This window comes from Centrocercus urophasianus, unplaced genomic scaffold, assembly GCF_019232065.1.
Source record: "Centrocercus urophasianus isolate 14NV4802_14NV808 unplaced genomic scaffold, USGS_Curo_1.0 seq_29, whole genome shotgun sequence".
Taxonomy (NCBI): domain Eukaryota; kingdom Metazoa; phylum Chordata; class Aves; order Galliformes; family Phasianidae; genus Centrocercus; species Centrocercus urophasianus.
In genome coordinates, this window is record NW_024884855.1 from 5,022,561 (window position 1) to 5,048,438 (window position 25,878).

At 42.9% G+C, this 25,878-nt stretch overlaps 2 protein-coding genes across 2 annotated transcripts; both read left to right on the forward strand.

Annotated features, from left to right (window-relative positions):
* On the forward strand, positions 1-14,080 carry TMC7 (transmembrane channel like 7). Its single transcript, XM_042828050.1, has 16 exons — positions 1-94; positions 308-542; positions 2,530-2,678; positions 3,004-3,171; positions 3,364-3,449; positions 3,986-4,131; positions 4,507-4,654; positions 5,997-6,167; positions 7,463-7,620; positions 8,593-8,707; positions 9,192-9,289; positions 9,573-9,756; positions 10,518-10,645; positions 10,921-11,076; positions 11,838-11,916; positions 13,016-14,080. Exons 1-16 carry the CDS (start codon positions 31-33, stop codon positions 13,073-13,075), a joined length of 2,145 nt encoding a protein of 714 aa, XP_042683984.1. The 5' UTR covers positions 1-30; the 3' UTR covers positions 13,076-14,080.
* A 362-nt stretch (positions 14,081-14,442) lies between these two features.
* COQ7 (coenzyme Q7, hydroxylase) lies at positions 14,443-17,375 on the forward strand. Its single transcript, XM_042828052.1, has 6 exons — positions 14,443-14,521; positions 14,631-14,830; positions 14,930-15,044; positions 15,153-15,292; positions 16,676-16,744; positions 16,836-17,375. The coding sequence occupies exons 1-6, from the start codon at positions 14,446-14,448 to the stop codon at positions 16,911-16,913; spliced, it is 678 nt and encodes a 225-aa protein (XP_042683986.1). The 5' UTR covers positions 14,443-14,445; the 3' UTR covers positions 16,914-17,375.
* Positions 17,376-25,878: the final 8,503 nt, after the last annotated feature.

The window sequence follows — 25,878 nt, forward strand, 5'->3', positions numbered from 1 at the left end:
GAAACGGCAGCGCGGCGTCCACAAGCAGACATGAGCGAGTTCGGGGCCGGCGCGGAGCTGCCGGGCTGGGTGGCGGACAACCGCAGCTGGGGCGGTAAGGGCGGCAGGTACCGCGCGGAGCGCTGCGGGAAGGGGGGGGGGGCAGCGCGGGGCCGGGGCGGCAGGTGGTGTCGGAGGTGCTGGTGGGGCTTGGAACGGGGGCACGGGGGCGGCCGTGCCGCTCGCAGCGCCGCGGGGTGTCGGCGATCGCGGGGTGCGCGCTCCCGGCCGGGTGCCATGTTTTAAACGCGCTTCCTCCGTCTCGCAGAGCTCTTTTCCCCCGAGGAGTCGCGCGCGGCGGCACCTGTAGGGTTCCTGCAGGAGCTGCCCAGCTACCGATCCGTGCGGAGGCGCCGGGCCGCCGGAGATGTCCAGGAGTGGCCGGGGAGCCTGCAGGGAATCGGCGCTGCTGAGCTCCGGGGGCCGCAGCCCGAGGGAGAGGAGCGCAGGGTCGGGCACCTCTGGGAGCTGCCCACGAGCATCGCCGAGAAGAGGATAATAAGGTTCTTTACGTTTGCTTTTCTCTGCGCTTTTAAATATGACCTGCACCTAAAGGAATGTAGCACGCGTGAGATGAAAGGCAGGCACAGAATGGGGCTTACTTGTCCCTGCGGGGCACTGTTTTGAGAAGTTGCTCAGTCTCTTCTGTCAGGAACCCGTCGCGGCCCCACCTGCAGCAGTGTGGCTGCCGGGAGCCTGACTGGGTGAGGGAGTGCAGCGAATGGGAGGAACACGCTCACAACGAGGAGCTGACCTGCTGCAGATGGATGTGTTTCTTGCTGGCTTCTTCCTCTTGTCTCAAGAGTTTGTGCTCCTAAGGGTTCCAGCAGCTGACCTGTCACTGCGAGCAGCCCAGCCTCCTCGTCAGCTCTGAGTACTGCTGTTTCCTTTCTTCCTTGCATTGTGCTCAAACACAGCGTGCTCTCTATTGTGGAATTGATAAGCGTGAGACAGCTTTTTAAGACCATTTTCTCCTTTCACATCCTGTAAGCTCTTCTCTGCTGTGAGCAGTTCCTGCCCCTCAGCATAGCTGTCAGAGGGCTGTATTTCTCACTTGTGACTTCAGCTGTCTCATATCTTACTACTAGGCTCAGAGCTCTTGAGAGCAGAGGGTACATCCGTTGTCTTTGCAACATCCCCATCCAGCCACATTTGGACCTTAGGTCTGGTGCTTCACAGTTGTGGTTATGAGCTGGGGGACAGGTGGAAGTACAGCCCTCCAAGGAGCTGTACATCAAACAGTGTTTGGTGCTCCACAGAGAACAGGAACAAATTGCTTGCAAGAAGAAAGCTGGTAGAGTGGCTGGACTTAGCTAAGAACTACAGACTGCTTTTAGAGTCAGGCCCAACTCTCTGTAGATGCACAAAATGCTGCAGAAGTTCTGTGTCTCAGTGCACTGAATTTTACATAAAGTTGGGTGCTCCACTCCTCAAGAAGCGGAACTGCAGTTCTGTGGCCATGGTGCTCATCAGGAATGAAGTTGGGATATTCTGAGGTGGTTTATGATCTTGTAGCACCATGGGATTCTGATAAGGCCTCTTGGCACTTCAGGGATCATTAATTGTGCCTGTATTGTACAGCAGCTGCCAACACAGCATGCTTAATATAATAAATGCTATGAAAGCTGAACACTCAGTGTCTGGAACAAATATGCAGCCCACGCCTTCGTTTAAAATGCAGCACAAACACAGGCCAGACAGTTCTCCAGAGAGTTTGTTTAAAACATTACATGCTGTAGCCTGTAGTTTCCATAGAATGGAATCTTTTGTGAGGAGCTGTGTTTACGATCATGTAGTGGCGTCATCTGTTGCATTGTTTGATTGTTGCAAGCAGGGTTTAACGTGGATTCCTGCTCAAACACTGATTTCACCTTAAGCTGAGAAGGACGGTATCAGCACAGCGCGTGGTAGTAGCGGTGCTCCTGATGCTGTATGCAGGCAGCTTAGTGCATCGCTTGCACATGTACCAAATATTCTAAATTGGAACCTTTGTTTTCTCCTGCATGGCTGCTGCCTCCTGGGTTCCTAACAATGCCTTTCTTCAGCGCTTGCTGTGTACAAGTCAGTGGTCAAGCTGTGCTTCTGGAGGAGAGTTGACCATCTTAAAAGAAAAAAATGCAAATACGAGCCACTCAGAATTTTCCTTGATGCTGTTGCTGGATACCAGTTTGTAAAATTGAAGTACATATATATGTTACAAAAAACACTGAAGAAATTATAGACTATCGGTGGGTCATTCTTGGAATTTGTTGGCAACTTCTGAGAGCAACTTATTCTTAGATGCCAGTATGCTGGCAAGGAAATTTCAAACTCACTGAGCTGGCACTTTATAGTGAATTTTAGGAAAATGGAATGATTAAAAATTGATAATAGGGGTAGCTAGCATATGTTACTGCAACTTCTAGTGCTGACATCTCTCTGAAGGCACCGTTGTGCTTGGTGCTGCTACTTGTGTTGAAAAAGTCAGTAATTGTATTTCTTATCTCCTAGGGATTCTCAGCAGTCTGATATAAAATATTCTTCTGGGTGGAAGCAGTGGAAAAGAACTAGTAGTAAATCATGGAAAAAAACTCTCAAGGATATCAAACAGTTGTCATCTTACATGCAGCTTTGGCGGCGTGATATTCACAGCATTGAAGGTATTCACCTTCTGTTGGTTTCTCCTCTTTCAGGTTGCTTCTGTTATTAGTGGTCTTACATGTGTGAGCATAGTTTCACATTTAACTGTATGGCTTAAACACTTACAGCTTAGGAGTGATGGGAGAGTTAACTTCATAAAATCTGTAATGGGGAAGGTGGAAATATAGTGGAGGAATTGATTGGAAAGTCTCATTGCCTTTTCACTTATTTCTTAAAGCCAGCAGTACTGAAAATTAGCTTTTAATAATGTTTCTTCACTATTATTATTTTTTAAATTGTTTTTGTCGTTTCAATTAGTATTACACATGCTTGTTTTATCCCTAGGGAAATTTGGTACTGGCATCCAGTCCTATTTCAGCTTCCTGCGTTTTCTGGTCGTGCTGAATTTTTCAATGTTCATCCTGATGTTCAGTTTTGTTATACTTCCCACTGTCATCTCTAATTATGGAATTTTCAACAACAGCTCTGCTAAAATTTCTCCACATAACACAGGTAAACATCTCTGTGTACCGCTGTTGTTTTTTAGATTCCTCAATTCCCTTGCCTTCTCCCCACCCACCAGGGCAGAGAAATTGTGTTTTGTTTGTTTTTTTTATTAAGAACATGCCATATTTTAATTAACTTGAACTTGCAATTTAATGAGGATTAGTATATTAGTGACCTTTCCTGCCTTTCTTCTGACAGAGCCTTACTGCACAGTTTACACACCTAGTGGTAATAAGGGACTTGTTTACTTCTATACGTACCTCAAAGATTTGCTCACCGGCACTGTAAGTAATTTGATTTTATTTTTTTCTTACAGTTCTAAGTTTCACATAGCACATAAAACACGAGAGCATTTTACTTAGGAAGTGATGCTTTGATAATTTTGAAAAACAAGAGGCATAGGCATCATTGGGTAAAATTAGCCTTTATCCTTAATCTGTGAGATGGTAGTTTTCACTTCTGAGAGCCCACAGGGCCTAGTTAGTCACACATTGCAGCCTGTGTCTCTCTTCTCCAGCTGCTGAATGTTCCATGAGCTGGAGCTTGCTCCCTGTTGTGCTCTCTGTGTAGGTTGCTAGTGTTCTTGACGCAGTGCTCTTTGGTTGGAGAGGCGTGGAATTTTTTGCATGTGGTGTCCATGGAAGTTTGTTAGAAGTGGTAAATATTTAGAATCTAATATTTAGATCTTTGTAGCCTGCTTGTGACCTCAGCAGTAATCTTACGTTTACAAAATGCTTCGTTTGAGCCAGGAGGGATTGAACAGTGCAGTTGTTGTTATTGTTATTATTCTGTGTTCATTTTAAACTTGGCCTTTTCACAGGGGTTCCTGGAAGTGACAGTTTTGTTTTATGGCTATTACACAATGGATGCTGCATGGCTTAATGTCCTGAAATACAACTTACCGCTAGCATACTTGCTAACTACATTTGCCTACCTTGCACTAAGTCTTTTCTGGATAATCAAAAGGTAAAGATGTTGGTATCCTTCATTTACTGCTCCTGTTGCTCAGTTTGCATTCTTGCTTGTAGGGGACACTGAATTACAGAACAGTTTTACATAGAAATTGAGGATCTTTTGCTAGAAGTTACGATGCCACAGTACCCTTTGTTTGATTTTGAGGAGCTGAACCAGCAAAAATAATACATTGAAGCTGTGTTGGCTTCAGTTGACTTTGGTTCCTGCAGAACCACTCACGGAAATTTTCTTAGAGATTTGTTGGTATTATAATACAATGCTTTAGTCTTTGATGAGCCAGGTTGCCCTAAGTGTGGTGCGTGATTGTTTTTCCTCATGGCTAAAATATGTCTGTAATGAATGAAGTAATGTTGCCTTTTTTTTTAGATCTGTGAAAGGATTTAGGCAGAACTTGGTGCATGGTGTAAATCAGTTTCAGAGTTACTGCAACAAAGTCTTTGCAGGCTGGGACTTCTGTATTACAGATCTAAATGCAGCACGGCTAAAGCATCACAGCTTGCTATATGAGCTCCAAGTGAGTAACTTCTTTAGTTTTTCTACAATTACCATTGCTATATATATATATATATAAGAGAAAAAGAGAAGTGTATAATTAAAGAGATAGTGGAATAGGGGTAAGAAATATTGAAGTAGTTTACACTGGGGACAGGGGAATCCACATCATCTCACGTACTTGCTAGTTATCTAGAATTGTGGTGCAACGTGACAAGAATTGGTAGTGAGGTTGAAGGCCCTTCCCCCATCCACTGGGGACTGAAGCCAAACCCTTTTGCTGCCTGTGTTATCTGCCTCTTCCTCACACTCCAGCCCGGTTTCCTGTATTAGTTTCTACACAATCTAACAGGAAAAGCTTGTCTAGCAAAACCTTGGGCAAAACCTTGTACCACTGGGAGTCAGTTTGAGTATACTGAGTTGTAAGTCTGCAAAGTGTTAGGCAGTTGTTATGCTTAGAAAACACAGAGCAAATCAGAAGCATCTATAAAGGGAGAACCTGAAATGCTTTTTTGCTGAAACTAGAACTATTTTTTTCTGTGTACACTGGAAGCAGAGATTCATGTTGTGAAACAGTGACCTCTGAAAAGATATTTCTACCTCAAATCACAAAGCAATAACTGCTGATTTCATGAATTAGAGTTGCTTTCTGTTTCAGTAAAGTTCAGTTGTCATCTTAAGGGATTTTTTATTTTTTACTTTTAAATCCTAAATCTTTTGCCTCGGTAATTCACACCTTGAAAAAAGTTGCCCATTAGTGTTACTCTTTAAATGGAGTACAACATCAGAAAACAGCTGAGTAATCTGTGCTTTTGTTCGGTTTATGTTGCTCTCACAAGTAGTGCACTATTTTTACATCAGCTAAGCTGAAACCTGCTAAGTTGATGTGACCAGCTTCTCTGGGCTCTGCTTGTTTTTCTGTGCCAGACTGCGATTTTTCTTCACAGAGCAGAAAAAATCCAAGTCAGGGTGGTGAAGGCTGGTAGCTTACCTGCAGAAGTGTGGAGATGAGTGGTCTGATTTACACTTATCAAAGTGTAGTACCAAACTGAGTATCTCACAATAGATATCTTTCTCAGGGAGGTACTGACACAGTAGAAGAGGATTACAGGATGCTTTTCTTTGGGTACAGAGCTCCAGACTAGGAACTAGGAAGCTGACTAGGGCTTCCAGTCCTGTGTGGGCCTGCTTGTGTCAATGAAAAGGCATTTTCAGTCTGTTTGAACAGCCTGTATAGTGACCCTCCTAGAAAAAGCTATAGATTTAGCTTCACTGAGGCAAGAATACTCCAAAGGTAAAAGATACAGTGTCAAGACTTGCATGCTGCATCAGAAAATGATATGTTATTTTTCTTTTGTTTATAGGCAGATTTGGAGGAAGAAAGACTGAAGCAAAAAATAGCTGACAGGACTGTCAAAAAAAAGCTACAGATCTTCTCTCTGAGAGTATTTATAAATATAGTTGTCATTGCAGTTTTATTAGCGTGCTTTTATTGTATTTTTAGAGCAACTGTCTTCTCTCAAGAAAACTCCAGTGTAAGTATCAGACATAACATTACAATAGATTAAATTGGGGCTGGTGATTTGAGCAAGAATTACTGTGAAAGAGTCAAGTATCCTAATACAGAAGCTTTCGTGTAACGGTTTGGAAACACTTGCTTTCTAACTACCTATATTTTTTTAATAGCAGGGAGTGAGAAGGATAAAGAAAGATGTGCAAGAAAAAACAGTGGTGTCTTCCTTTAATACAGAGGCTTCAGATGCCAGTCTGTGCCTTGGAGCTAACACAGCTGAGAAGAAAAGCAGCTCTCACTTTCTTTCCAGTGTAGCGGTTCTCACTCCTCTGATCTGCCAGTGCTAACACTTGTGTGTCTTGGCAGTGATCTGGCTCAGGGAATGATCTGGATAAAACAAACTTAATTATCGTCAGCTTTTTGATCTAGTTGATTGTTCAGCTGTAAAAATAAACAGCAATGGAAGGCAAAGACTACCATCTTTGGTTTGTGGTTTGAGTTACAGCTGTGTGGGGAAACAAAGACTGATCAGGGAGCACTTTGCAGAAGAAAAGGTTCTTGCATCAGTATTGGAAAGAATCGAGTTTGATGGAGTGCTCCCCTCTGTCAGGACAAACAAATGGGAAGAGTGATTCAGAAGTAGAACAACAAGAGCAGCCAGCAGCCAGCTCAACAGTGATTGAGTTCTCTCTAGGACAGCAGGGCTTAAATAGCCTGCTGCAAATGGAGACTGCACTCTTTCCTCTGTTCACTGATGATGTGATGGGCACTGGCTGTGGAAGAGGAAAGTTGTATTCTTGATGGACTTATCTAAACTGCCAAGATTGCGGAGAGGGGGAGGACCAAAATCTTTGTGTCAGCAGAAGTGTTTGAGAACAGAGAAGGATGATAGCACAACACTGAACAACTGAGAAGATGCCTTTGCTTGCTGTGGGCTTTATATGTAAGGGTTGGTATCTTGAGCTTGCCTAAGTGAGTAGTAGAGGTTGTTAATGTGGTGGGAAAGTCAGGTGAGCTGTTTGTTACCTGTGAGAGTGACTTTTGTCAAGTGTCTTTTGGTACAGGTATAGGTCTAAAAGCTGATACCCTTTAAAGCAGAGCAAGACAGTATAATCAGGTGTGAGCCTTGGTGAAAACAGCCTTTTCAGGGAGAAGCTTTGGAGAAAAGCAAGGTTGTATAGCAGCAGTCAGGCTTGTTCCAAATATGAGTGCATGCTGAAGACAAAGTTTTGGACAGGAAAGAATGGTAGGTAGCTGAAGAGAGCACAGTGCCAGAAATACCTGAGTGTACTGCCATCTTTCTCTTTTTTTGTACAGGATGTCAACAATGTGAGCTTCCAGGCTAATCTTTTAGTTCAGTATTTGCCATCCATCGTGATCACAGCGGTCAACTTAATTATTCCTCAGATCTTTTCAATTCTGATCAGATTTGAAGATTATTCACCAGCCTTTGAAATCAGGCTGACACTGTTGAGGTAAAGATATTTTTGCTATGGGGCCTTGGATGTTTGAACAACTTGTTCTTGGTAGATTTGATGTATTGTAAACATTCAAATACCACGAGTCAGAGGTTGGACTCCCTGCAACAGAGGGCCTGGGCACTGGAAGCCAAGCAGGCATTATTTGACTTACGTTTCATTGGAAGCTTGCATTTCAGATCTGGAAATGATCTCCTCTTTTGTTGACAGTACAGTGCAGTCATTTAATGTTCCAGTTTCTGTTCCGTTTAGCTGTATGATCTGGACATCTTCAACAATCTGAAAGTCAGTAGGTAAATTAGTAGGAAAGTGCTGACTGTAGAGCTGTGAATTCACACTGCTGTGTGCAGCAGTTCCCTGATGTGCAGCTGCTATGTGTGCACAGCAACCAATTTTACTCATGTTAAAGAGCAGTATAGCAGTAAATGAAGCAGGGCGTTGGCTCAGGGCAGAAGTTAAAAGTTTTGGAATAAAAGATACCTTAAACTGAGTGTGTGAACTGGCATTTGGCAGGCTAAGGTGGCAAGATCAAGATTGAAGCATATGAACATTGTTAAACACCAGTGTTTGTATTTCTGGTTCGGTTAAGTGCCTCTGAAGGCCTGAAGCCAGCTGGGGGGAATGTTGCACATAAAGTTGTCATCTGGCCTCTCCACTGTACTTCAGAGAGCAGCAGCCCACTGTGGGTTGAGCTCCCACCAAATGAAAAGCCTGGGGGCTCAATTTACAGGACTGGTCTAGGAAGAATAGAATGAAAAGAAAGAACTGTAGCCTAAAGCCGAGAAGGTGAAAGGCAATTTAACCTACTACTAAAGAAAGAAATGTATGTGATATCTGCCTGGTCATTCCATTAAAACTGCTGCATTTTCAGTCTCTGTGCTTCTTCATTGGGCTCCTCTGGCAGTGGAGTCAGGTGCCAGAATAGCTGTGTTTTGGAAAGTTTAAGATTGCTTTTTGCTTTTCTTCCAGGTGCATCTTTGTGCGGTTGGCCAATATTGGTGTTCTGTTGGTCTCACTGTGGACTCAGATCCACTGTACCACTGACCAGTGTAAGGCCTGTGGGTACAATTACGAACTCTATCCCGTAAGCAGACTTATCTTGGTCCTTAATCACCTGAACTTGTAGTGAGCAGATCTTTTTCCATGAGGTTTGGTTGTTTAAAAGTATTCAGAATTGGACTTGTGGTTCCTGTTCGTGCTGTAGATCGTGCTGTGTGCATGTGTATCTATCTGTCTGTCTATCACTTATCTTCCATTTATTTACAGCTGAACATTAACAGATGGTAATTTAGCAGAGATTTTCTGGCTACCTTGAAGTCCATTTGAGGTTGTGTTGTCACTGTCTTTTCTTCAGTAAAACAAATTGTCATAGAAAGCAAATAGAACACTTGGTTTGGAAGCTCTGAAACACTTGAAAACTTTAGAAATGGAAATTATTACGGTTTTATCTTTATTGGTGTGAGCTGATTGAGAAGCGTGTTGCTTTAGTGATTCATAGCATTTTTTTTATTTTAACCATTTGTCATTAGACTTTTCATGGTGATTTTTCTCCTCATACGTTTTTCTAGTGCTGGGAGTCTGCAGTTGGGCAAGAAATGTATAAACTGTTGATATTTGATTTCATGATAATAATTGCTGTGACCCTGTTTGTGGACTTTCCTAGGAAGTAAGTGTCTCTGCCTTTTGAGCATACCTTTACAAAATGATTTATGATTTTATTTTCATTTATTAATTCCCTGTATTTCTAACTAGATTGACAGTTTTGAAGTAAAATATCTCTGATTATTTGAGTACTTATGCAGATAGATGGGTTTTTTTGAGACTTGTATCTCCTTCAGACATCTTTCTGTCACGTCACTGAATGCTTCAGTGCTGGATTTCATGTGTATTAGCGTTCAGCTAAGCTCTGTAGCTTCACTCTAGAACTTAGTGATGTTCTTTGTTTTTAGGATACTAGTTACTTACTGCTCTTGGAAGCCAGTTCAGTGGTTGGGTTTGCAGGAATTTGGAATTTCTGACAATGTCCTGGATATCATTTATGGACAGACGATCTGCTGGATTGGAACCTTCTTTTCACCACTTCTTCCTGCAATAGCAACTATAAAATACTTCATCATCTTTTACATTAAAAAGGTAATAAAGATATTTGGTGTAAATACAAGTAACAACAACAAAGAAAACATTTTTTTATGTTGGTATACAGTTAATTTAAAACAAAACCTTAAAAAAAGATACAGTATGCAGGAAATGAGGTAAAAAAAAATTCTGTTTTTTGTAACTTTCACTTTTAAGAGAAGATAGAATTTTGCTTTAACATAAAGGAATACTTTAATGACTACATAAATTATTTGTAGCCTTTTAAAAAAATCTTTTCTAATAAAAGTAATTTATTTCTCCTTTTGCATCGATCTGTTTACTGCTTACAGTGCTTAGAACTTGGGCAAGATTTTGCCAAACTTCTAAATGTTTGGGAGCAAAATGGAAAGTCCAAGCTTTATTAGATATATGATGTGGTTTCAGCATATCAGAAACCTTGCTCTACAATTAGATATCTGCTGTGCAACAAATTCTTATCAATGTTTAATTCTGGTGAGAAGGGGTGTATCCACTGAAGCTTTGGCAGATGGTAGCAAAAGGCTGTGTTACAGATCATATACTATGTGACTGATGTTATTTGGCTCTCTACAAGTGTGATCTGGATCAAACTTATTCAGAATAAGAGATGTTGGTTTATACTACAATGCAGAGCATTCTTGTCTTTGCCCGTCTCAGTCCATGTACATGAAAGGGGGGATGGCTGCCTGGTAGCATATCTGAAGATGGGAAATACAGTTGGTGGGGAAGTAATACGTTAATACATAGATGTAACATTCTTGCTCCTTTCTTCTCTCCAGATCAGGTTGATACACACATGTAAACCTGCAAGTAGGCCTATCAGAGCATCAAGTTACAATTTTTTCTTGGTGGTGCTGTTGATTGGGCTCATCTTAGCTTTCATTCCTTTGGGAGTCAGCATAGCACAGTAAGTGACAATTTAACTTCTATGAAGTTGGCATTTGCTTTAAGGTTGTCAGTTCCTTAGAAATAGATCAATAACTTCTAAATGATAAAATAGAATACTGTGTACCTGCCTATAATAAAATCAAACTTCTATTTAGTTTATATCAACAAAAAAATACCGTTTTTAAGATGAGGTGCACTTTTACCCTATCAGCAAGGTGATGCTGGCTTGCGTTGGATTATTTTGTCTTTACATTTTGGTGTAGCATCTCATTTATCTTCTGATTTTTTTCACAGTATCTCCTCTTCCAAGGCATGTGGGCCGTTCAGAAATTTTAACACTTCATGGGCTGTTGTTCCAGATACAATACTTGGGTTTCCAATAGGTCTGCAGAAATTCCTTTTTGGCGTAGCATCAGAAGCTTTTGCAGTGCCTTTTTTTATGGTTGCCTGGTAAGTGATACGGAGACCTGATCTCATTATAAATGACCAGTTTCTTTCCTTACTGAGCTGATAACAAACAAATTTTAGACCATATTTTCCATTTGCAGTCAAAAGCATCAAAGCCTATATGAAGTCTCACTCCTTGTGTCTTTACCCATTTATTGTTGTTTGTTAGCTTTATTCCACCTCATGTTTCACAGCCCATGTCCCACATTCTTCTTTCTCGGAACTGTTAATTGTTCTGCAAATTGGTGTTATAAATCCTATGATCACAAATTCTGTTCATTAAACTTCGTTTAAAAGGAACAAAAAAAAGTGAGGAAGGAGGACTAAAATAGCCATTCTGTAAGGTAAAAATTGGTATGGTTTCATAGAATTTTGAGGGTTTGAGGTTACCTTTGGAGATGATCTAATTCAGCCCTCATGTTCAAAGCAGGGTAGCCTAGGGTAAGTGCTTGGGAACGATGTCCAGTTGGGTTTTGAATATTGCTAATAGCGGAGACTCCACAACCGTGCAGTAAAGAGAGAGCTGTGCTGTCGAAACACAACCTATAAAATCTGAACTGGGCCTTGCCTCTACATCTTCTAGAGCTCTGTCCCAGCTTGGCAATAACAAAACCAGCAGGTGCTTCTCAGCAAAGCTATATCCTACTGTATTTTTTCCTCATCTTCTTTTCATCTGAAACATATATGTAGATACATATTCCCTTGACCTGTAACAGCCTTTTTGTTTGCATGGTGCTAATGTAGTGTTGGTTTGTTGTTTGCAGCCTCCTTATGTTCTATTTCATTGCCTTGGCTGGAGCGCACAAAAGAGTGGTTGAGCAGCTAAGGGAACAACTGGTTATGGTAAGATTTAACTCAGTATATTTTTGTACCCCAGAAGTTTTCCTTGTGGCATCCATAATCAGGCATACAGAGGAAGAACATTCTTCCCACACTTCTGCACGTTTGGTGTTCGGAGGCAGTGAAGAATGTTTCATAGATTACATAGGAAAAGTAACTGAAGCACAGAAGTATTTTTCATTCTAGTTGGTGTGCTTGGGCTGCAGCTGCAGCAAGGCCCAGTTGTATCAGCAATGCAGGTGTGTGGGATGCACTGAGAAGTGATGTCCCTGTTCTTTATTTGTCGCGTTACTTAAATCAACCCATCTGCATGATTTTTTTCCTGCCAAAAGAGAACTTCAAACTTAAGGCTTCTGTCCGTTCCCCCATCTTTCAGTCTTTGTTTCCTTCTCCACGTTCAGAGACAGACACCCGACTTCTTGCCCTTCACTCCAAGTCTGTGTTTCTACTTTACCATGGCTGGATTTTTTCTTGAGTACGAGTCCCAGCACTACCTGCAACGATTACTTAAGGTGGAACAAATCACCACTAACCAGTCTTTGGAGAATGTTGCCAGTGTTATTTGCAGCCATCAAAAGCTACTAGTGTTTGTCAGTTTAAGAGAATTTGTATGCTGTGGTCTGTCAAGCAGCTCTGGTCCAAATCTAACCTTTCTCCTAAGACTTCTCACTTTATTAGGAAAGATCGTGGTTTTGTTAAATGCATCTTGTAGGTATGATACTTAACAATTTATCACCAGGGAAAAAAACAAAAAGCAAAAATATTCCGGGTGAGAGATTTCTTAAGAGTATAAGGGATTTAGGAGCAAAAGCCTTTACTTTATTGCTGCTTGCACACTGTTGTTTGGCTTCTTGGAAGTACAGTTCTAAATTTCTAGGTATGTCAGATGTTTTCAATACAGAACTGATAACATGTGACCTAACGACGCAAATGATTTCAAAGCAATTGTTAAAATAGTTTTGGCATTTGAGAGAGTGCTGTTAACCACTAATTAGAGTACTTGGTGATGAGAGCAGCTATCTGCTTCTAGTAAAGAAATGAGTTGTATATAGAATTTGTACATCTTTTTATCTGGAGTGTGCTTTTTATTCTGTCTTTCCAGGAGAGTCGTGACAAGTTGTTCCTAATTGCAAAACTAACAGAAGCTCAGAAAAATTATTGAAAACCACAAAAAGCCGGAAGATAACAGTACCACTAGCTAAGGATAGAGGATCTGCAGCATGTAAAAACAGAGCAGCTGACCAGCTCCGTGATCTGTGTAGTGGATGCTTAACGTTCTTATTAGTGTTGATTATGCTAGTGGGCCTTAGAGTTTCAAAGAAACTGGAAGAAACTGAGAAACTAGAAACTTAGAGTTTCAAAGAAACTAACTGGAAGTTTAGCTTATTTGTACCATATTAGACCCGTTCAAAACGTTGTATTGCAGGGCACTTTATCGCTGCCATTTCAGAGCTGTTAGAGTTTGTGGTAAGTTCCTGGTTTGTTCGTTTTTCAGTTTTGGGCAAAATGTGATTAGAACTGAAACTATTTAAAAACTGCACAGTTTTTATAAATTATACTTGTAAGAATTGGGGTGGGATGAGTGGGTGGGGTGGTTTTACGTTTTCCCACTCAGATCTTTTAAAATGAAAGCAATCGAGACTCGTGTCAGTATTTTGAAATAGCACAGTTGAACACTAGATGAAGAAAACAAGCAGGAGAACCCAGCTGCTGCACGCTGCAGTCCCTGCTCTGTGGTGCCCAGCTGACTGGTGTGCAGGAGCCTCTTTTAAATGGGTATGGCTTTACTACTTGCATTTCAGTTTTGAACAAGTGCCTCGAATACTGTTCTGTGTTCTAAAACGTGAATTTTTGGGAGTTATTTATAGTTCAGAAATGCAGCATTCAGAAACTCGGATGCCACTGTCCTTTAACTGCTTGTTTAAGTGGACAAACGAGCTGTGTGACTCAGAACAATGTTTCCATGTAGCCTTCAAGACTGTCCCTTTATTTGAAGGCTGTTTTTCTCCAGATCGCAGTGTAAAGAATTGTGTGCATTACTTGAAACTCCTGGTAGTACACTGGCATTTAATGTAAGATACTTTTTTTCTTTTTATGATGTTTTGTAATGTTTTCTGTCCTCAGTTGTAAAGAAATTAGCATGTAATAAATCAATTTTAAAATCTAATACCTAGTTTAAAAAAAAAAAAAAGTTTTATTGAACGGTGTAAACTGAGTTGACAGTTTGAGATTTTATTGCTTTATTTGCCTGGGAAGCACGTTTACACGAAGAAGAGCTGTGTGGACGCCTCCCTAAGCTCCCGCTGCGGCACCGCGCGGGAATTGCCTCGTAGGCTCCCGCCTCAGGGGCGGAGCGATCCCCTTTCGTTCCTATGGAAACCAGCAGACGCTGGTCTCGAGTGACAGCTCCGCTGGCCAGTGCGGAGGCGGCGGGCAGCCAATGGGAATCGCCATGGCGGCGGGAGACGGGAGTCGGGCGGCCCGCGGCGATGACGTAAGCAGCGCGACGCAGAAGGCGTCGGGGTCAGCGGGATGGCGGCGGTCGGGGCTCTGACTCCGGCGCTGCGGTGCTCAGTGGGGCGGCACCGAGCGCTGAGCGGCTCTGCGGGTACGGAGCCGCCGCTGCCCGCTGTCGGCCGGCCGGGGCCTTTCGGCTGGACCCTCGCAGCCGGGGCCGGACGGCGGCAGAGCCCCGCTCACCTCTGTCCCTTCGGCAGGTCGCTGCGGAAGGCGGCCTTTCCCCGCCGACGGGGCGTCCCTGAGGCCCTGCAGCACGAGGGCGGCTCCGGACGGCGTCAGCAAAGCCGTCGTAGATCGCATCATCCGCGTGGACCACGCCGGGGAGTACGGCGCCAATCGCATCTACGCCGGGCAGATGGCCGTGCTGGGCAGGTCGACCGCGGGGCCGCTCATCCAGGTGCGTGGGACCTGAGCCCTGCTGGTTTGTGTTGCTCTGCTTGGTTGTAGCAGAGAGCTTAACTTCTTGGGTCTTTGCTGACATTTGGCTCTGTTGCAGCAAATGTGGAATCAAGAAAAGGAACACCTGAAGAAGTTTAATGAGTTAATGATTGCATACAGAGTCCGACCTACTGTCCTATTGCCTTTTTGGAATGTGGCAGGCTTTGTTTTAGGTGAGTTTATGTTATTATTGCTGTTGTTGGTTTTGGAAGTCTTCACGTGCTTAAATTATTAACGTTTCAGATTTCACTGTTTGTATGCGTTTGGTACTGCAATCACAGGGGCTGGAAGCTCTCTACTTGGAAAGAAGGGCGCGATGGCTTGCACAGTGGCTGTGGAAGAGAGCATATCAGACCACTATAACAACCAGATCCGAACTCTAATGGAAGAAGATCCAGAAAAGTACAAAGAACTGATGGAGGTAACTGTGGCTTAAAAAGAGCATAAGAAATTCATTGAACTTCATAATGTGACGTGGCTTTTAAAATATTGCACCAATCTGGATTTCCAGCATCTCTCTCTTCTGTTGTTTAGAATTCTAAAGTCAGTAGAAATTTTAGGATAAAAAGATGGCTCTTCCTCTAGCAGTACTAAGCCTATTGAGCAGCAAACTAAAACGTACGTTAGATTAACTTCATTTTTCAGTGCTTCATTGCTCTCCTTTTCACTGGGAGAGCTGGGCCTTAATTGTGATTACTTCTAACTGAAAGGAAGAAGTTAGAAGGGAGAAAAGGGAAAACAGTGACTACATAACCATGTCTAGCATAAGCAAAATGTTACTATGTGAGTCTAGTTTTGAACGCTGCTCAGAGGAAGGAAGGAGCTTGTGTTTGTTAGCTTTGCAAGAGAATTATTTCCCAACTCCTTTAGGTGTCGCGTTAGGATGTCCTTCTATAGGGTGTTTATGAAGGGCTGAACTGTTCTCAGATATTGCAAGTTCAGCTCATTTGTGGTAGGAGCTTACTCTACAGCTTGTGTATACATTTCTAGTTCCTTGCTGAATGTTACTCTGTTCAGCTGTGTCTAATTTAACATGCTGACAAGTTTGCTTCCATCCAAATTGTACTTGTGTTACAGGAGTAATACCTCATGGCACCAGATTGTGCTGATGTTCATGAGGAAAATATTGTCTATGAAAATAAAGGCTAGTATCTGAGTGCAAAATATAGAGGAAAGAGTTGAGTAGTAAGGTTATTCACAGTCTCAGCATGAGAAACAGTAATGAAAGCAAATTTCTTGGATGAGGACGGTATGTTCTGACCATATTATTAAGCTGTCCTGCTTATCTCCAGTCATACCAAGAGAAAATTCTTTATATCTTTTTGTCCTAGTTGGAAAAAGTAGAGGAGAAAAACACTGTTCTTCAGACTGTGCTGAAATGGGCAAAAGCTGTGTTGGGTTACAGGGAAATACCCTTACTGATTATCTGTCAAGGCAGATGCCTCAGTGTTGTTAATTCAATTGTCAGAGTAACAGTTGTAGTCATAGTGACTGACTGGTTCAACACATACAAATTTTCTTAAAATTTTTAACGAGATAGTGGTGTAGAATGGCCTGGGCTGAAAAGGACCTCAGAGATCACAGTAGCTTAGTTTTCTTCAATACTTTTGCAGAGCATTTAAGTAACTTTAGTTTTGGGAGATGATATAAATAATCCCTTTCTTGGAAGTTGAAGATTTGGAGAAGCTTCTGAGAGACCTGGGCTTGCCCTGGTGCACACAATGACCAATGGGCTGTAGTCCTATATTCAGCTGCATTGACTCTTTTGCAAAGAAGACTTAATAATTACTTGCTATTTTTAAAGATAATAAAGCAATGTCGGGATGATGAACTGGAGCACCATGACATTGGGCTTGAGCACGATGCAGAGAGAGTAAGTACAGTGTTAACTGATTGGTGCTGTTCTAATTCAAATAAAACTCCACCCTGCTAGGTACTTCTATCTTTTTGTTCTTTTTTTACAGGCACCAGCTTATTCTGTTTTGAAGACGGTGATACAGCTTGGGTGCAAAGCTGCAATATATTTATCAGAAAGAATTTAGTGCTATTTTCCAACGATGCTTGCAGTAATAAACTGTGAAACAAAATCTTTATTTTATTCAGATTTGTACAATTTTCTTAATTGAGCATCTGTTTCAACCATATCTGATTTTGTCACATTGAGAACCTGTTCAAAAAAAATCTACACTTGAGTCATTTGGGATGAATGGGAACAATGGGAGAACTGGCAGAAACTGTTCACAAGGTGGCAGTAAAATATGCACGTATTTACATACGTACTGTGGGTATGTGTTACATACATATCCACACACATCAACGTAGGAAGTTTTCCATTGCCTTCAAATTTATATATGCTTGGAGTAAGTTGGAGCTTATTAGCTCATTTTAATATCATCAATATTGAATAAGTAGGATATTTTAAAATTGTAATTGGGAAAGTAAAATGAAGCGAGCACTTCTGTTTGCTCTGCCTCGAATAAAGATTGGTGATTATAAGATTAAAATCTTTCAAGTCTTGCCAACTTATTCATTTATTTTGTCTCAGTTTTTGGATTTTTTGTTTGTCTTCCCTTGCTTGTGCTCCCTGTGTACACAGAAGTAATGAATGTATGAAGCGAGTGGAGAGAGCAGCTTGGAGCACCTGTGGAATTGCACTTCATGTTCTCTTACAGCTTTTGAGTTTATCTTCCTTTGGTTCCAGTCCTCAGTGGCACTCCGTATTGAAATTATTTTTGCATGCTTCCTGCTGATATTCTGCCTTGGAGCAGTAAAAATGCCCGAGACAGAGATCATTGTATCTGCTCTGTTAAACTCTAACCAGAGATGATAAAAATACAGCAACAGAATTGGTATGTTGTAAACCGGTAGGGATGAAAAGCATTTTCTGCATAATTGCATCTCTTGCTTGTTAGGTCTTAAAAACTTATTAGCCAACACTTAAAAGTCCCTGACAGAGACTTATATTATATACCTGGAGAGCACTGTCTTTTTATCATGCATGGCAAGGAAGACCCTATGAATAATAGTGCAGGTGACACAGCCTTTTATCTGTGCTTCTAAAACCTTGAACAGCTCAGCTTGTTTAAGTGCTGTAAGCTACCTTTTGTTTCCCAGTCTTAAAAGTCTTCCAATTTTTAGAGGTTTTGTGTGTGTGTGTGTGTGTGTGTGTGTTTTTCCTAATAAGAATAATTAACAATGGCAGATCAGAGAGCAGAACTTCTTGTGTCTTTATTTGGTAAAAGCCACAGTGTGTAAGAAGTCAATGTTTTTTTAGCCAAAGCAGTGGGGCTTAACTCAAAAGGTCAGCTCTGGAAGTGGAATGTAATGCATGTAAGCCTAGCTGAAAGGGAAAGAATTGGAAACCAAGAAGTAAAACAGTAGCTGTGTTGCCCATTACTGTCATGAGGAATGCACTCACCTCTGCTAATCTTGTATTTTACCTCATCTGGCAAAGCCATACGATTACGTACGGCCTGTTATATGGTTGTATTGAGTTTGTCTGTGTGTGAAATTTCCAGTTCTGTTGATCTGGCCAAATTCTGTGGACTGACCTTGTAGCTGCTTTGAGACCAGAGGAGGATAAGCAATGCTGAGGTGTGGGCAGGAGTCCAAGACCTGCATCTGGGGGCTTGGCAAGGGTTTGGACAGCAGGTAATCCAGTACATCTCTGATTCTGTGTTTTTTGAGGAGCTCCTTTGGTATGTGTAGCTACTGATCAGTGTCTAATTAGTCATGAAAGGATTATTTTCCCTCTTTTTGTGAAGGAGTCTAGATTGGAAACTAAGTCTTTAATGCAAAAACTCCTGTATGATTAATTACACTGGCATTTTGTAAATTGAGAATAATTTCTATCAAAACATTACAGGCCTGGCCTGTCTGTACTCAAACTGCAAATGTTATTTACACTGTCTGAACAATGTGGCATTTGGTTCTGTCTCTGACTGATCTGCCCGTCCACTGGAATAACTTCAGGAACTCAAAAGCTAAATGGCTGATTGCACAGGGGCTACGTAATAACGGGGGACCTCTAAGGGATTCTCGTTTTTCTTGTCTCTCCCCCAGACAGTTGTGAGCAATGTGCATGTCTGTGGGAATTTTTTAAAGGGAGATCATATGAAACTTAAGATGTCTTTCCGAAGTTGACCAATGCAAGTCTCAATTTCCTTGCCTTAATTGCCCTGAAGCGTTGATATGGTGGAATGTGGAAAATTCCTATATTATCTGAATAAGTATGAAAGAATGATTAATAAAAGTGGCTAATGAGGTAGCAAGTGTTTAAAGAATGCGCAATGCAGTTGTTTAAGTCATGGAGTTTAGTAATTGAGTATTAAATAATGCTAAAAAAACAACTCTGTGCCGTCAATTACTTAGGTTAGGACTGGATGCCAGGCAGTGCTGTGGCAGCTGCCCCATAGGGGTAAATGGCAGGCAGAGGCTGAAACACCTCTCTTACGCAAGTCTGTTATCTTAGTGATTCCCAGTCAACTCTGGTCTGGCTCGGGTTGTGCTGACTGAGGAAAAGGAGCCTGGTCAGACTGTTGTGCAAAGGGCCGATGGCCCTGCACGTCCAACTGTGACCCTTCAGACCCAGAAAGCTGCCTGCACGGCAGAGCTGTGTGACCTGCAGCAGCGTGGTCTGGCTGTGGGCAGTGCATGTTGGTCGTGATGCCACACTTGAGCTGGGCAAAGATCCAGCCTGTGTCTGCAGTTGATGTAATGATGCTGACATACGCTGAATGGAAGTTGTACCAGAAGTTATGTAAAATGAAGCTTGTAAGATTGTTTGGCAGAGAGCTAAATCATTATCTGAGATTATAAATATTACTGGTACAAGATAAATGCCAGACATAATGGGCTTGAGCTTTGTCTGGACTGAATCTGTGTGGCTCACTTGCTCTCACAAGAGAGAAAGGCTGGCTGCAGCTCGGCTGGGGAGATGGATTGCGTCGGGTAAAGCTTGTTGGCATGTATGTTTGGAGTTGTGAGCCAGTGTTGGGTAACGGAGTCAGCAGGTCATTGGAACAGGCTTGGTGGTACCAGGTCTCTAAAACAACTACACTGGAAGATTTTAGAAGAACAGAATGAATTTCTTAGCAGTGTGATTGTGTTAATAAAAGGCAAGTTTATTCCATATTAATAAAATATCCAATTACCATGAAGCAGGAATATATTTTTTTGTGCTATTGTTTCCAAAATTTTTCATGATATCCTTCTGTTTTATGCTGTGCTTTAGTAAATGTAACATTCTATTGGTTTCCTGCTCTTGTTCATTAGCCCTGAGTGAATGGCAGTGTAAGGATGTTCAGTAATTGATGATACATTTTTAAAATAATGTCATAACATCCAAAGGAGAGCTGTGATGGTGGGAAGGAGTCTGCAAGACAAAAGGTATGGGAGTGAGAGAGTCCCATGGTTTTGTACAGTCTAGAGAAGAGGAGGCTGTGGGAGTCGTCATGGTGGCCTGCAGCTCTTCACTGGGAGAACAGGGCAGAGCTCAGCTCTGCTTTCTGGTCTCAGTGCCTAAGAGAAACATGCTGGGGACTGCTGAGCACAAGAACAAGAACAGCATGTTCCATGGCTAGAAGCACCCAAGGCTCTGCCTTGATCTCTGTGACTGAGTCACTGACAGTGCAATAGTCATGTACTTTGTTTTTTTTTATATTCACGAACAAAGATGGATGCAGTCCCTGCTAATGGCGCCGTTGGGGCAGCCTCTTGCAGGGCCGTGAAGTGCCCCGGGCGTCGGGGTTTCATGTCGCGGCAGATAGAACAGGGGCACACGTCTTCCATGGCCAAGTCCTCCACGCTGCAGCGGGCTGGGGGAGCTGGAGATGAGAGCTTTCCCCTCGCTGCGGTGGGTGCTGCGCGCTGCGGGAAAGAAAGGCCGTGGTCAGTGGCCATCCTGGATGGGGAGCAGCAGTGTCCCCATGCTTTAGCAGAAGCCCTCCCCACCTCGTGCCTGGCCCGGCTAGTGCTCCCTGCCGGCACAGGGCCATGCTGCTGCTGCAGCTCTGGCAGCGCCGTGAGCCCCAGCACAACCCCACGGCCACCCAGGGCTGTGTTCCCGCACCGCTCACCTCCGCTGCCTCAAGCGCGCTGCCTGAGGCCCGGCTGCCTGAGCCAGGCAGGGCTGGGGAAACGCAGGCGATGCTGCGGGATGGGCATTGAGCACAGCTCCCAGAGCCCCATAGCAAAACCCGATAAAGCCTTGCTCGGTCTCCAAGCCTCGCAAACATGCTCAGCTGGCAACCAGGTACACGCTCGGCTGGGCCAGACTCTGCTGTGCCCCAGTATGTGCAGCAGATGGCTGTGAGGTCACAATCCATCGCCCGGTGGTGTCACACACCGTGATTTTGTGATACAGAGCGCTGTGGTTTGGGGCTGTCTCCAGGGAAACCTGTTCAGCCCGAGAAGGCTAGAGGAGACTCTTTATCAGGAAGGCAGTAATGGGACATGGGAGTCCTATCGCTGAGTGATAGGGCTGTGAGTTTAGAATAAAAGAGACTGGATACTGATTGGGTGTTGGGATGAACTTGTTTCCTCTGGGGGTGGCGAGGCAGTGGAGCAGGCTGCCAGGGGAGCTGTGGATGCCCCATCCCTGGCAGTGCTTAAAGCTGTGCTGGATGGGGAAAGGAGCAGCCAGCCCAGTGGGAAGCGTCCCTGACTGTGGCAGGATGGTTGGCACGAGATGATCTCTCAGGTCCCTTCCAACCCAAAGCACTCTCTGCATCTGTGAAGAGAATTCCAACCAGCCCCAGCCTCTGTTGCCCACTGCGGTACTGTGGTGTTGATGTTGGTGTTTCCCAGCAGTCACTCTGGCCTGGGCCTGCTCTTCCCAAAGCCCTGCCAGGTGCCCTGGTACCTCCCTTTTACGTATCCAGCCTCCTACTGAGATAAACAGCTTGTCCCTATTTACTTTTAGCCTCATCCATCCAGACTGATCTACAGGGATTCGCTGATGTGGTGTTTTGGACACAGTTCTGACCCCAGGTCCGCAACTCCTCACTGGGAGCAGACTTGCTGCCCATGGTGAGGCAGTTCAGCAAGCACAGCTGATGGCTCGCTACATTCCCAGCCCATGAACTGACTACTAACCATGGTTGGTTTCTGTCTTCCCCTCTTACCTACCATCCTTCCTGGTTCAGACTTTAGCAGGGAAAAAGTAACTTGCTTGAACATTCTAGAGTGACTGAAATGTGTTTTAATTTTTTAAATTATTATTATTTAAATTTCTGAATGCAGGAACTATCTGCTCTTCAAATGCTTCCAAATATCAGAGGGTTATTTGCTAATGAGAAATAATTACATCTCAATATTAAGTGACACAAGTTGTTGTTTACATGCAGTGTGGGAATCTAGCAAGATATCAGGCATATGTTTAGGGGGATTATGCATGAGAAGTGATTTCTCTTGTCAGAGCTGAGCCTTGCAAAGGAAAATGACAGATACATGTGTTTATAGGCAGACTCCAGATCTGGTTGTATTTGCTTGTCATTTCTCATAAAAGCAGATCCATGCAGCACAAGTACTAATACAGCATAAGCTGGAACATATGCTCCTCTCCAGCAGCTGTGGTGTGAATCTTAACACTCATGGGATGTTTCAGGTTTGTGACCAGCAACAGATTTTGTTCTGGTATGCTGACATGAAAACTTGGATCTTTCCTATTGTTGCACAATCCATGGACAAACCCCAAATGGAGAAGGTGAAGTACAGCCCAGCTTTCAGCTTGTGTTGTTGGCAATCAGCTGCTTTAGCAGTCATCGATCCAGCTGTCGCATTGCTTGTCCATGATGTTGCAAAAGTCTTGAAATATGAACACTTATGTCATGTCATGGCTTTGAAGTGACCTGTAGGAATCACATAATGCTTCAATATTTCCTTCCAGGTCACTTCAAAGCTGTAACTTCCAGTGTTTATATCCCAACATCTTGCAGAAACTCCTTGAAAACCACATCTGCTTTTTTCATATGCACAGGCACTTTTTTAGTTGGATTGGATTATTATTTATTTGAATGTATATTTACAGTTCATCTCAATGACTCCTTCCTGTGAGCTCAACTGGAGGATGCTTTTCCATCACAGTGAAAGAAATACCTGATTTTACCCAGTCACAGCATGCAAGGAGGGAATATTATTAATACTCCCCTAAAAGTGTATCCTGGGATGTAGATCTTATTAGTCAGTGAGATTTTAGTAAACAGTATTTTGGTACTGATTTTTCCACTGAGACTAAATACAAAAATAAGTAAGTAAGTACAATAAAAACTAGGTTATATTTTTACTACCTTTTTACCCCTATCTTCTTTGATCAATTGGTTTGTTGGTTGGACGGATGGATGGAGGGTGACTGTTCTTCATACAGATACCTGCATTTGTAGTTGTTATATATATATGGTCATCTTATCAGGCAACAAATCAAAACCGTAGCTGCACAACCAGCACAAACCACAGTGAGAGGACAATGGAGGCAAATGGTGTCCAAGAAACCCATTGGTTAAAAACTATTTGTTCAAGGTACTTGGTGAACAACCTGAAGTGAGATAGATTTCCAAAAGTTCATGAATGATTCATTAAAAGGAGGGAAATTAATCCAATGAGGCATTCATTCATTGTAAATATTTCATCGTGCTCTAATGTATTTGGGAGTGATATTTAAATATATTTCCTAGGTTTATAACTAAAACATCTGAGAAGAAGCTGACCTAGAAGCAGAATAGGCCATTGATTCCAGAGCCAAAGGCTGGTGCTGAAATTGAATTGAATCTCTTCATGAGTTCAGATGCTGCCCTTGGTATTTTACAATTCTTGAATGACTCAAAGTCTTTCCACAGAGATGAGCTGCTAAAGCTCTCACCTGTTTGGCTCCCAGAACAGCTATAGCCACAGTGAAGCAGAATAGGATAGAAATTCTGAATGTGACATTCAGTATCAGAGTGCTCTCAAGGGGAGGATGGGATTCGTCCAGCTTAAGCCTCTATCGCCAGGCGTGCCATGGCAGCAGGCAGGGCAGAGACACAGGAAGGGAGTAACTTGCATGGGATGGTGTCACTTTAAGAGCCACAATTTGAACAGAAGTATTTTTTTTATGTGGGTGACTGTTCCTCTTCATTTTTCAATTCAAGTTTTTTATTCTCAGATCACCATGGATGTCCCTTGTTTCTGTTACTGTGATGATCACCAAATGGTTGCAATGTCTGCTCTGCAGTGCATCTGCTGTCGTGAGGCTGTGACGATATAAAGATGCCCACCTGTTTTGCCGGAACGTTTTCAGTGTGATCTTTGTTGTTCCATGGTTTCTCCAAACATTTATGTTCTCCTTTAATTATGAATATGTTCATTCAGAAGGGACCCCAGAGGTGCTGGAGACCTCTGTGCTAGGGAATGCAATGCTTTCACGGGCATGAGGCTGGCGCTGGTGAGAAGCCACCTGCTGAGGCCTCATGTTGGTGCTGAAAACATGTTCTCTGGAAGGTGTCCTGGGGTCATACCTGCAAAATCTCTTGTAAAAGCCCCTACCACAAGACTGACTCATGCCAACAACTGACTCATTCAGGACCTCATCCACATCCCCTTTCCATCCTGCTGAGATGGGAAACCTGGCCACTCAATGCACTGTTTGCAGGGAGCAAGAGAGCAGAGGATGGAGCACATTCCTAGAAGTAAAGCAGGAAATGAGCCACAGCTGTGAACCAACTGACTGTAAAGCCCGTTCATGTTCCATCTTGGTCTCAGGGATGTAGCCTGTGCAGTTTCAGTGGCTCAGCTTCACATTTGCACCTGTGTGAGATGAGCAGGACAGCTTGCATTTTGCAGCTTCAGGGAGCAAAGATGATGCTTTCTGTATGGTAAGTGGAGAAAAATAGATTTAAATTAAATTAGATAGAATGTGAAAGATGATCCTATCTCTGTTCAAGTGGTTGGCACTGTACTAATAAGGAAACCTGTAACACCAGATGTAAAAATAGCTGTTGTTTAATGAGCTAATCTGACTGGCCTCAAACAAAACTAGGGATATGCTGCACTTGCTGTATTTCTAATAAGGTAATTGTGTTGCTTTTTATCGATCTGGGAACATTTAATCTTAGTTAAAGGGCGCAGTCTGAGAAATTGGTGTGGAGGGATGCTGGGGAGAGACCAGCTCTGGCTTTGCAGGCAGGGTTTTGGGCTCTGACACTGCAATACCTTTATAAATAATTACACGTGCAGACATCTCCTGTGCCAGGCGCTGTGCTGCTTGGCAGGATGAAGTAAGGGTTTAGGACCAGGCTTCCTCAAGCTACCTCCATGTTCCAGCCTTACAGAATGCGTGCTGTTGGGGCAGAACATCTGCCTTTTCTGCCCTACTCGCAGTATGTGCCTACTTGCTCTATGTGCCTGCGAAATAGAAGTGAGTTGGTTTGTTTGATGGCGTCAAGGTTATCGTGATCACTGAGGAGCTATTTTTGCTCTCTAACACTAGGCTTTCTGCCAGGGTAAATTCATAAGTCCTAGTGGAAGGGGTTTATGCATGCAGCAGTGAAAGTAAGAGAAATTTCAACCTGCTTTATAAGAAGTTGTGGTTTTGAATGTGGAAAAGAACAGGTGATGCTCTGAGTGTCTGACAAGTCTCTGGCCTTCGTGCTTCTGAGCAGAGAGAGCCAGCAGGGCAGGGCTGGTCTGGGGACACCAATGGGAACTTCCTTGCATGAAAACACACAGTAACACTTTGGGTTTCTGCTTTTTTGAATTTTAACCAAATTGGTTGTGGAATTAGTTGGAGGGGGAGTGTGAGACAAGCCCTCTTGGGAAGCAAGGGGAAAAATGTACTCTAAAAACTTGAGCAATACATAACAATGTGAAACTTGTGTTACATTCTTTCTCCAACGTCTTCTTTTTGCTAGCAAACAGGCAATAAAAATCTAGATCAGTTTAAAATGTTCCAATCTTGCTAAATTGATTTTAAAATTGATCAAATGGCACAACGGCCCCAAACCGGCCTAATGAAACCATTATAATCCTCATTTA